We start from the raw sequence: 11,375 nt of genomic DNA on the forward strand, positions 1-11,375 counted from the left end.
TACTTGTGACTTACCATTTTCCGTCCCATTTGTTGCTGCTAGGCCTAGCACTTCCCAGGAAGTGGTAGGCTGAGCAGAACTACGCATGCGCCACACGCACCATGGGCGTAGGACTTCGTCAGGTCGCTACTCCCTGCGGGGCGGAGGCCTGATGCTGCCGGGAGGGGAGCGGGGCAGCTGCCAGTGGACATGGCGGCGTGCAGCAGCGGGGCTGTGCTCGCTGCCCTGGGAGTGCTTAGTATTTGTGCGGTCAGCGGCTCTGGGCCCATGGCTCAGGGGGAGACCGGCGGAGAGGCGGGCTGGGCAGAGCCGTGGGATGGTGCAGTTTTCCGGCCGCCCTCGGCGCTGGGCGCGGTGGGGGTGGCGCGCAGTCCCGGGCCCTCGCAGCCAGGGAGGGAGGAGGCCGTGGACTTGCCGGTGCTGCTGTGGTGGAGCCCAGGGCTATTTCCCCACTTCCCGGGCGACTCAGAGCGCATCGAGTGCGCGCGCGGCGCGTGCGTGGCGTCCCGGGACCGACGGGTGCGAGGGCACTCGCGGACGCGCGCGCTGCTCTTCTACGGCACTGACTTTCGAGCCTCCGAGGCGCCGCTGCCGCGCCTGGCGCATCAGAATTGGGCGCTCCTGCACGAGGAGTCGCCCCTCAACAACTTCCTGCTGAGCCACGGGCCGGGCATCCGCCTCTTCAATCTTACTGCCACGTTCAGCCGCCATTCGGACTACCCGTTGCCGCTTCAGTGGCTGCCCGGGACCGCTTATCTGCGCCGCGCGGCGCCTCCGCTACAGGAGCGCGCTGAGTGGCGCCGACGCGGCTACGCGCCGCTGCTCTATCTGCAGTCCCACTGCGACGTGCCTGCGGACCGGGACCGCTACGTGCGCGAGCTGATGCGTTACATCCCGGTGGGTGGGGCCGGGGCGGGCCTGGGGGTTGAGGGGGGCGCGCGGGGCGGAGGCCAGTACCCCGGGTGTCCAGGTCGGCTCGCCGCACCCACTTCACGGCGGTATTCTACCCCGAACAGGTGGACTCCTACGGGAAATGCCTACAAAATCGGGAGCTGCCCACTCCGCGGTTACAGGACACAGCCACAGCCACCACCGAGGATCCAGAGCTCTTGGCCTTCTTGTCTCGCTATAAGTTCCACTTGGCCCTTGAAAATGCCATCTGTGACGACTACATGACAGAGAAGCTGTGGCGCCCCATGCATCTTGGTGCTGTGCCTGTGTATCGCGGCTCTCCCTCTGTGAGGGACTGGATGCCCAACAATCACTCCATCATCCTCATTGATGACTTTGAGTCACCTCAAAAGCTGGCAGAATTTATTGATTTTCTGGACAAGAACGATGAGGAATATATGAAATATCTGGCATACAAACAACCTGGGGGCATCACCAACCAGTTCCTTCTGGATAGTCTGAAGTATCGGGAGTGGGGAGTGAATGATCCTTTGCTGCCTAACTACCTCAATGGCTTTGAGTGTTTTGTCTGTGACCATGAACTGGCTCGGCTGGAGGCCGAGAAAGCACACGCAGCCTCTCCTGGGGACATCCCTGTCCCTGAGCCTCACATTGCCCAGCCCTCACACATGGACTGCCCAGTGCCCACACCTGGATTTGGCAGTGTGGAAGAGATTCCTGAGAATGACAGGTAAGGATAGCTGGGGTCCCTGTGGCCATCAAATCAAGCGATTTACTTACTTGCTCACTGTGGGCAGTGAACTAGCAGTAGGTGCTGAGGGGATTGTTGTATAGGGAAATTATGACATGGGCTTACTCTGCCTTTAAAGTGTCAAGAGCCTAATTGGGAGAGTCTAGTTCCTGAAAAAGCTCAGGAAAAGATGCAAAGTGGAATTCAGGGCAACAACCTATGAAAATCAGCTTATGTGAACAATGTTTGCAATAGTGATTCAAAAAAGGCTTCAACCAGAGCAGAGGGGGCCTGTTTAGGGAAGTGATGAGGGAGAGACAAAGTTGGGCAGATAAACTCGGGCCAGGCTATACATAGCCTGAATACCACGCTTAGGAGTTGGACTGTCTCGAAAACCAACTCAGCTATTTATTTAGCATCTTTGAAATGTTGGGGTTGGGGATGAGCAATACATAGATGGGTATTTTGAGAGAGGTTTGTCTGCAGTAGGGTTTGTATCTATTAACCTGGCACAATTATTAATAGTACCTCCTTTCACTCTTTAATTTTTTTTTTAATGTTTGTTTATTCTTGAGGGAGAGAGACACAGAGTGTGAGTGAGGGAGGTCCAGAGAAAGGATCCAAAGCAGGCTCCAGGCTCTGGGCTGTCAGCACAAGAGTCCGACGCAGGGCTTGAACTCATGAGCCATGAGCCGTGAGATCATGACCTGAGCTGAAGTCAGACACTTAACTGACTGAGTCATCCAGGCGCCGCATATAGTACCTCCTTTCACTCTTAGAAGTACCCTGATTTGGGTGATAAATTATATGTTCACCCCAAACAGAATGGAAGGAATGTTTTCAATAGATAGAATAAACACTGCTGGGCAGTGTGGATTGGAAGAGAAGTGAGGAAGCTACTGCAGTAGGTGGCAGAAAGTGGTGCATTGGGAAACAAGGTCAGCACGGGAGGTGGGGTGGGAAAATGCTGAAGCCACTTGCAGCAAACCACACCTGTTTGGGGAGAGGTGATAAAAGATTATTAAGCTTAATAAAGCAAGACTGCTAGAATGGCCTGCAGAGACTAACTTGCACAGTGGATGGCAGCAGAGGGCTGTTTATATATACTGCTGGCACAGTTTGATTCTGGGAATGGAGTCTTCCATCAAATAATTTGTTTCTAGTTTATGCTGAACATATTATGATTTACTAGGAAAAAAAGTGTAAAACGTTAAAAAAAGAAAATGTGTTTTATCTAGACTTTGGATAGCACTGCACCTTCATTTTGATTATTGAAATTGCAGCTTATAAGGTAACCATCTAAATATTAGATTACTTGGTTCCATAGTCTGCCTCACTGCCCTGCCTTCTTCTAAACTCCCACCACATTTGGGAACCAGGAGCGGGCAAGTCAGGAAGTTTAACTCATTGGGGGTGGGATGTGTGATAGATTTGTGTTTGCAGCTGTCACCTGTACTATTACTAGACTACTAGATTTACTTCACATTCCCTTTCCTTCAAAGCAGAGCCCTGTCTTAGCCAGAGACTGCTATATCTGCTTAAAATTTCAGAAGGCAGGACTTGTAGCTGTGCAGAGGTTCCGTAATCCAACTCCCATTTTGATGTTTCAGCTGGAAGGAGATGTGGCTGCAAGATTATTGGCAAGGTCTGGACCAGGGGGAAGCTCTCACTGCCATGATCCACAACAATGAGACAAAGCAGAGGAAATTTTGGGACTATCTACATGAGATCTTCATGAAAAGGAACCAAAATCTCTAATTATCCTTGCAAGAGCCTTAAAATTGGTAGAGTTAAGGAGATGGAAGTCCTTATTCTACCATGGGACATGAGGGGCATCTGCTGCATATCCCTTAACGAACACTGTCTTATTATGAGTTCAAGGAATTCCAGTTATATCCACTGATATTTTATCCTAATGATGTGTATCCAGTGTCTCAGTTTGTGGTATTAGGGCCTCTCCTCAATGAGAGATGGAGGCCTCTAGTTCTTGGATTAATGGAAAACAGAAGCCTGAAACACCCACTTGTTTTAAAGTGCTGATTCAACAGAATCTTTAAAGAATTGCATCTTTCTCTAGCCATTTCATCCTCTTAACTGTGATTGGAACAACACCTTGGTACTTGGCATAAGAATGAGGTAAAATGGACCACGTTTAGTAGGGTCTTAAAATTTCTGTGCTCTTCTTTAAACTCTTTATTATTCAGTACCTTTCCTTTATTTATTTTTTTTACATTTAAAAAAAAAATTTACTTTGAGAGACAAAGCACAAGTCAGGGAGGGGCAGAGAGAGAGAGAATCCTAAGCAGGCTCTGCATCATCAGTGCAGAGCCCAATGTAGGGCTCGAAGCCATGACCTGCAAGATCACTACCAGAGCCGAAGTCAGACACTCAACTGACTGAGCCACCCAGACGCACCTATTCAATACCTTTCCTAATCTCTTTTCATCTCCTGCTTTATAAATGGTTACACTGGTGGTGAAGCAAAACTCCTGGTGGATTGTGTTATGGTTCTTTGGAATTGTATTTTTTACATCATTTACTTGCTCTTGATGTCAAACTTTTTAACTTTTTTTTTTCAGGCGCCTGGGTGGTTCAGGTCATGATCTTGTAGTTCATGAGTTTGAGCCCCATGTCGGGCTTCGTGCTGACAGCTTGGAGCCTGAAGCCTGTATCAGTTTCTGTGTCTTCCTTTCTCTCTGCCCCTCCCTACTAACGCTCTGTCTCTCTGTTTCTCAAAAGTAAACATTAAAAAAATTATTTTAATGGTTTTTTCTTTCCTGGTTTTCCGTAATCTGACGAAGATGCCACCATCCCCACATTCATTCTCCTCTACATTAAACTGGCTGTAGATTTTTGACAGCTTTGCTTACTGCTGGTTTGCTTCTTTTTTAGGGAATAGCTGTAATTCTTTCTCATCTCATGAACAGAAAGATCCGATAGTTAATATATATCATGTCAATTTAATGAATTGTCCTGCTCTATTTTAGGTTAGAGATAGAGACTATGGCTGAAAATGATGGCAGAAAAACAAATTTAATATTTAAATGATTTTTTAATGTTTTTATTTATTTTTGAGACAGAGCATGAGCAGGGGAGGGGCAGAGAGAGAGAATGAGACACAGAATCCGAACCAGGCTCTAGGCTCTGAGCTGTCAGCACAGAGCCTGATGTAGAGCTCGAACTCACGAACTGTGAGATCGTGACCTGAGCTGAAGTCAGTCGCTTAACCGACTGAGCCACCCAGGCGCCCCTAAATGATTTTTAAATGTTAAAATAGACCAGGGTGAATCAAACTGCAGGTTTTTATAGGTCTTTGGTCTTTTCTGTCTGCCTAATGAACTCGTCTCTATATTTTATTATTTAAAAAAATTTTTTTAATGTTTATTCATTTTTGAGAGACAGAGACAGAGTGCAAGTGGGGGAGGGGCAGAGAGAGGGAGACACAGAATCCGAAGCGGGCTCCAGGCTCTGAGCTGTCAGCACAGAGCCCAATATGGGGCCCGAACCCACAGACCAAGAGATCATGACCTGAGCTGGAGTCGGCTGCTTAACTGACTGAGCCACCCAGGTGCCCCTATATTTTATTATTTTTAAATGCTACAAAAGTCCCATTTCCTCCAAAGAGTCATGAAAATTACATTGGAAAAAACAGCCCAGCAATACAGTTGTAATAATTACTTCATACTATGGAGCACTTTTCAGTTCATGTGGGATGAATATTCCAACTTGACTCATTCTATTACTGATATCCTTCTGTTCAACTTTATAGTACTTACTGAGACTACATTTTGATGGAACATACCTAAACTCAAGGGGCTGAGAGGTGAGGCAAGACTTATGTTGGTGGTGAAGCAAAACTCCTGGTGGGTTGTATTATGGTTCTTTGGAATTGTATTTTTTATAACATTTACTTGCCCTTGATGTCAAGGGGCTGAGAGGTGAGGCAAGAGTTAGCCACCACAAGTGGCTGGTTCAGTAAAAAGCTGTTAGGCAGATTTGGGGATATAGCCAAACTTTTATATTGCTGTGGCTTGAAAATAAAGCTTAAAGGGCAGGGAGACCATTAGCTTTTTCAGGGCCAGTGGAACAAGAAATACCTTGGACCTTAGAGCTACTCTGGTTGTAATGTGTAGTATTAATGAATTATCACTAAAGAAGTTCTATAGCTTATCAGTGTATCTATAAATTAATATGTATATGTACTTATATATATACACATACATACACTAATTTACAACCAGATGTGTGTGTGTGTGTGTGTGTGTGTGTGTGTGTGTGTTTATGTATGTAAGGTGCTTCAACAACTAGGGTCCCACACTTAATATTGTGACATCTAAGGATGTGGCCAAGGAGAGCTCTAATTTAGACTGGATTTCACGGTCATAATGGTTCTATTTTCATTTTATTTTTTAGTAAAAAATACCCTCACAACAGCATGGAAAGTTTGCTTAACCTGTTTGGGCTTTTGCAGAAAAGCACAAGAGGGGAAGATAGACCTTCAAATGTACTATTAAAATTGGGTATAATGTAGACCCACAAAAAGAAGTCAAATTCAGGACTCTGATTTCTAAACTTGAAATCTATTTTTTTTTGGAGTAGTTTGTTTTTTTTTAACGTTTATTCATTTTTAAGAGACAGAGTGTGAGTTGGAGAAGGGCAGAGAGAGAGAGGAAGACAGAATATGAAGCAGGCTCCAGGCTCTGAGGTGTCAGCACAGAGTCTGATGTGGGGCTCAAACCAATGAGTCGTGAGATCATGACCTGCACTGAAGTCGGGCACTCAACCGACTGAGCCACCCAGGTGCCCCTAAACTTCCAATCTACTTAAATGCAGGTGCTGATATATAGTGCAAAATACACATTACTCAAATGCAAACTAAGGTTAGGACTCAAGTTTATGTGCAATAAAAAGGGTAAGTGATGGTTATGCAAAATGTAGAATCATCCTTACCTCTCCTAATTACACCAGTTCAGATTGGCATTCCTTTTATGTACAAAGTGGGCACTTTTATGTACAAAATGGGCCAGTTGTTGAATGATTGTGAATGATTGTGGCTGGAGACTCAGGCCTGCTTTGTGGACAGGGCTTTTTAGACGTTCTCCTTTAATCCTATTACCATAAAAGTATTTGTAAAAGAGCAAGATAAGCCAGGTGCTACATTTCCACAAGAGCAAGCAGAACCAATATGAAGAGAAAGCAAACAATGTGAATTTTCTCTGGTTTGGGGCTCAGTTTGCTCTGTCAACAGCAGCAGGCTTGGGGTTATTGGTGGTAGAAGTGCTTGATTAGGAATCTGTTTTATTGGACTGGGGGTGGAGCATGGGGCTGATGCCTTTATTACTCCATGTGTTGCAATATTCTATAATCTCAGGTTTCATTTTGTATAATAAATGGCTTCTTTTTAAACAGTGTCTGCTGCTTGTTTATATTTCTGGGCTAAGTATGATACACTTGGAGACTTGGAAAAATATGTGAAACACTTGTTCACTTAACAAGTATTTATTATCACTATTCTAGGTACTAGGAATTCAGTAAGACAAGGTCCTGTCTCTCATGGCACTTACATTTTAAATGGGTGTCGGTGGTAAGTGAGGCCATAAACACACATTAAATGAACAAGTTAATTCAGACTGTGATATGTGCTATGAAGAAAATAAAACAGCTTGATAATGGAGAGATATGGGAAGTCAGGGAAGGCCTCTCTGACAGGAACTGAGAACAGAAGAAAAAGAACCAGTCATGCAGAGATCAATGGGAAGATTAAACGTCTGTGATAAATGATTTTAGCACACTAAATTTTACACAACCAAATACATATTGCTCCTCCAAAGTAGTCATCTTATGAACTAAAAGCTTGCTCAAGTTATGCTTCCGTTACCAGAAACACTTCTTGAAGTTGTTATAAATGCCTTGAGAATCCTTGGCACATCTTTGAACTGAGTTGTTTGTTTCTTTTTGAATGTTTCATTTATTTTTGAGAGAGGCAGACAGAATTTGAAGCAGTCTCCAGCCCAATACGGGACTGGAACCCACCAGCCATGAGATCATGACCTGAGATCATGAAGTCAGAGGGTTAACCAACTGGGCCACCCAGGTGCCCCTGAAGTGCCTTTTGTAAACACCTAAAAGTCACTTAGAGCCAAGTCTGATGAACCTAGGCATCACAACTGAAGAGCCAAGTCTAATAATAGGAATGATACCACCAAGTATCTTCACAGGATTGGAAAGAGTCTTTTAATTTTTTTTTTTCAACGTTTATTTATTTTTGGGACAGAGAGAGACAGAGCATGAACGGGGGAGGGGCAGAGAGAGAGGGAGACACAGAATCAGAAACAGGCTCCAGGCTCTGAGCCATCAGCCCAGAGCCCGACGCGGGGCTCGAACTCACGGACCGCGAGATCGTGACCTGAGCCGAAGTCGGCCGCCCAACCGACTGAGCCACCCAGGCGCCCCTAAAATCCAACAGTTCTTGAAGGCTTATTAAAAACATAAGAATAGTCTGTCCCAGCCTAACATCTTAAGGTCTCATATTTTGATTCGGTCCCATCCTCTGCCCTTGCTTTTGTCAATCACCCTCGAGTTCGGCCAGCTACCACGATAAATGAGTGTCCATTTATCGAGCCCTTTCTTGGATGTTTCCGGCCTAAGACCGCCCTCAGACTTCAGGGCCGGGAGCGGCCTAGGTCAGCACACGAGCCCCAAAGACTCTCCTCCTAACCTGCACACAGGTCTTGAACGACCGGTGCCCGAACCCAGCAGCAGGGTTACGAGGCGAAGAAAAGCAAGCACGCAGGCAGCCGAGCTTTCGGCAAGCTGCGCGCCAAGCCTCGTCGAACTCTTAGGGGTCACGCAGGGTCACGCACGGTGACGCAGAGCCTGCCGGGAGCTCGGTGCGTAATGGCGACGCCCAGCCTGCGGGGTCGGCTAGCGCGGCTGGGAAACCCACGGAAACCTATACTGAAGCCCAACAAGCCGCTCATCCTAGCTAATCGTGTCGGAGAACGACGCCGGGAGAGAGGCGGTGAGCAGTTGGAGCCAAGGAGGCTCCCAGAGCAGAAGTCCGAGGGATGAACGGGGCGGCTGGGTGGGAGGGCTACAAGATAAGGTAAGGGTGACTGAGGGTCTTCCCGTTCTGCTCCTCCAGAGGCGACTTGTATCACAGAAATGTCGGTGATGATGGCATGTTGGAAGCAGAATGAATTCCGCGACGAAGCGTGCAGAAAAGAGATCAAGGAATTCTTCGATTGTGCTTCGAGGGCCGAGGTGACAGAAGGCTCTTAGGGTGTCATCTTGGGAGAGAATGGGGGTGGGGGGATACAAGCAATTATACAAGGCAAGGAAAGTTGTGGGAGTGATTTCACTAACGCCCAAGTGGAAAAGGTTGTGGTTTTGAAGGCATTGTGATCTTGAGCGATTTGTTTCACTGCTCTAAGCTTTAGCTATACCAGTTGTAAAATAAGGTTAATATTAATACCTTACAGAATTTTGTATTACATAAAGGGAAATTACATGGGAAAAAAATCACTTTGTAAAATTTAACGTGCTGCTCAAATAGATATTATTGTCTGAAATAGAACTAAAGATAGATAGTGAAAGGCAGGTTGTTTGGATTTTAACCTAGAATTAATTGCTAGCTGGCATGGTAGCTTCAGGTCATACAGTCATCTGTAGATCTCAAGTCCCTTTGTTGAAAGGGGACTGGGAAGATGACACAGCTATTTCCAGGCTGGTTAATGTATTAGTGTGCTTTCTGGTATTGTGAGAACTGTTGGCCTAGGTCAGGACAAACTTAAGAGCTGTCATTTTTGTTTTTGTTCTGTCTTTTCAGGCAGCGCGAAAGATGAGATCAATCCATGACACGTTGGGAGAATCTGGGGGTTTACCCCCCAAGAAACTGAATAAATTGTTACAGAGGTTTCCTAACAAATCTCATGTCAGTTGAAAATGAAGAAGCATTTTCTATGACTGGACTGTTAGCCTACTGAGAACTATGTGTAGGTGTTTTGGAAACGTTTGCACTGCCACGCGCTATTTGCAGGGTGAAAGGAGGCAAGACACTTTTTCATCCTTTGGAATCATTGTCATGGTGGAAGTTATGCTTTATTTTGAAATAAAATCCTCTGAAGATAAATTGGCCTTTGTTGTAGATTAGGTTCTCCCTCCATACTTGAACTCTGTATCCTTCCCTAGATTCTGGAAGTTCTTTGCTTCTTGATTTGCCCGAGGAGCAGGATAAAAACTTTCATCTTGTTCTGCCTTTGAAGTCCTTACACCATTTAGTGCCCTTGCCTTTGGATGCAATAAGGATGTTCAAGTCTGCCTATATGCAGAGTTTTTCGGTATCATCTGTATTTAATGACTACCCATTTTGTGCAAAATAGTCCCTGCAAAATGCTCACAGAATAATCAGAAGTTCACAAACTGATGAACTGCAGATGTATTTTATTTAGCCAACACAATTGGAAATTAGTTTTTAAATTAAACGATCACCTTCAAAAATAGGAAAAATGTCATTTAAAAAAATCCCCTTTTTAGCTTTCAATTAAAAAAGTAAAAGGATCTGTAAACACCAGTTTCTTATCCCTGCATGGCAATAACCAAGTAAGCTGATTATCTTTTGTCTCCATTCTCTAGGGACCTGGCCATTGGCCTCTTCCACATGGTGAAACTGAAACTTATTTGGCAGTTATCTTCTTTGTGTATCACCTGTTTACTTCTCTCATTAAGTTATCCACCTAGTTGCTGAAGGCATTAACTTTTGTGACCCTTTGATATTAGAAACAGTTGTATGGCATTTTATATACTCTGCCCTTCCAGGTTTAATTCACTTAACCTTTTCTATATACCTTGCAGCATTAGATAGACAAAGATCAGTGGGGTTTCTAAGGCTCCAGTGGGATAATTATTAAGATAAAGAAGTGGTCTTGCCTCCCTTACCCACACAGCTACTTCTTCCAATAGTCCTCAGACCTCATGGGTAGAGCACTGGGCAGTTGCCTTGTTCTGAAAGCTGAGGCTTTTAGTTACAGGAAGAAGCTCAATACCTAGGCACTTTGGACTTAAGAGTTCTTAACCTAGGGTCAATAGATTCTCAGTAGGAGGTCTGTGGATGTGGATGGGAAAATTTTTTTATCTTTAACCACAACTGAAATTTAGCATTTCAGTTAGGACCATGGAAAACAAACCACAGTATCAATTAGCAATACCTATATGAGATTATAATATTTTCATATAGTAGGTTGCAGGTACCTCAATATCATTTATACCTATCACTAGCTTCAAAATTATGGTAGTTACCCTTGCTGCTGGACTTTACTTAATGTGTAAATAAAGAAGTATTACTATGTTACAAATTTGTTAATATTTTGATAATCGTATTTCAATATAATTCATTTCCTTTGTAAGTTATATATTTTGTGCATTTATAAACAATCTGAGAAGGAGGTCCAGGGACTTCACCAGGCTGCCAAGGTGTCCGTACCACAAAAAAAGGCTAAGAACTCCTGGATTCAAAGGACCCACTGACAAAACAGTACAACCATTTCCCGAAATCAAATGCATTCTTTTCAGGGTGCTTTCCTGATCAGATCTTAGAAAAAATCTAATGGAATGCAGGCTTCTGGACTACAACTCCCAGAAGGTGATGCGGCCCCAGGGCCTATCCGGAGTTGAGACAATGACTCCACCCAGTTGTCCTGTGTACCGCTTGACAGCCTACGATTCCCGGCATTCA

The 11,375-nt window shown here is 44.9% G+C and overlaps 2 protein-coding genes across 2 annotated transcripts; both read left to right on the plus strand.

The window, feature by feature from the left end:
• The first annotated feature begins 36 nt into the window (after positions 1-36).
• FUT11 (fucosyltransferase 11) lies at positions 37-4,262 on the plus strand. Its single transcript, XM_047072971.1, has 3 exons — positions 37-897; positions 1,017-1,642; positions 3,253-4,262. The coding sequence occupies exons 1-3, from the start codon at positions 190-192 to the stop codon at positions 3,398-3,400; spliced, it is 1,482 nt and encodes a 493-aa protein (XP_046928927.1). The 5' UTR covers positions 37-189; the 3' UTR covers positions 3,401-4,262.
• A 4,262-nt stretch (positions 4,263-8,524) lies between these two features.
• Positions 8,525-10,948, plus strand: CHCHD1 (coiled-coil-helix-coiled-coil-helix domain containing 1). The gene is made up of 3 exons (XM_047072035.1): positions 8,525-8,663; positions 8,787-8,905; positions 9,471-10,948. The coding sequence occupies exons 1-3, from the start codon at positions 8,540-8,542 to the stop codon at positions 9,582-9,584; spliced, it is 357 nt and encodes a 118-aa protein (XP_046927991.1). The 5' UTR covers positions 8,525-8,539; the 3' UTR covers positions 9,585-10,948.
• Positions 10,949-11,375: the final 427 nt, after the last annotated feature.

Source organism: Lynx rufus, unplaced genomic scaffold (assembly GCF_022079265.1).
Source record: "Lynx rufus isolate CCGP_SWC_20201006 ecotype Redwood Valley unplaced genomic scaffold, mLynRuf1.p SCAF_11, whole genome shotgun sequence".
In the NCBI taxonomy this organism is placed as follows: domain Eukaryota; kingdom Metazoa; phylum Chordata; class Mammalia; order Carnivora; family Felidae; genus Lynx; species Lynx rufus.

What these genes read in the sequence shown, in the direction of transcription:
- CHCHD1 (XM_047072035.1), top strand. Translation starts at nt 8,540, where the DNA reads ATGGCGACGCCCAGCCTGCGGGGTCGGCTAGCGCGGCTGGGAAACCCA. An exon ending in ACGACGCCGGGAGAGAGGCG is followed by an intron (nt 8,664 to 8,786) that starts GTGAGCAGTTGG and finishes CTGCTCCTCCAG; the next exon opens with AGGCGACTTGTATCACAGAA. An exon ending in ATTGTGCTTCGAGGGCCGAG is followed by an intron (nt 8,906 to 9,470) that starts GTGACAGAAGGC and finishes CTGTCTTTTCAG; the next exon opens with GCAGCGCGAAAGATGAGATC.
- FUT11 (XM_047072971.1), top strand. Translation starts at nt 190, where the DNA reads ATGGCGGCGTGCAGCAGCGGGGCTGTGCTCGCTGCCCTGGGAGTGCTT. An exon ending in AGCTGATGCGTTACATCCCG is followed by an intron (nt 898 to 1,016) that starts GTGGGTGGGGCC and finishes TACCCCGAACAG; the next exon opens with GTGGACTCCTACGGGAAATG. An exon ending in GAGATTCCTGAGAATGACAG is followed by an intron (nt 1,643 to 3,252) that starts GTAAGGATAGCT and finishes TTGATGTTTCAG; the next exon opens with CTGGAAGGAGATGTGGCTGC.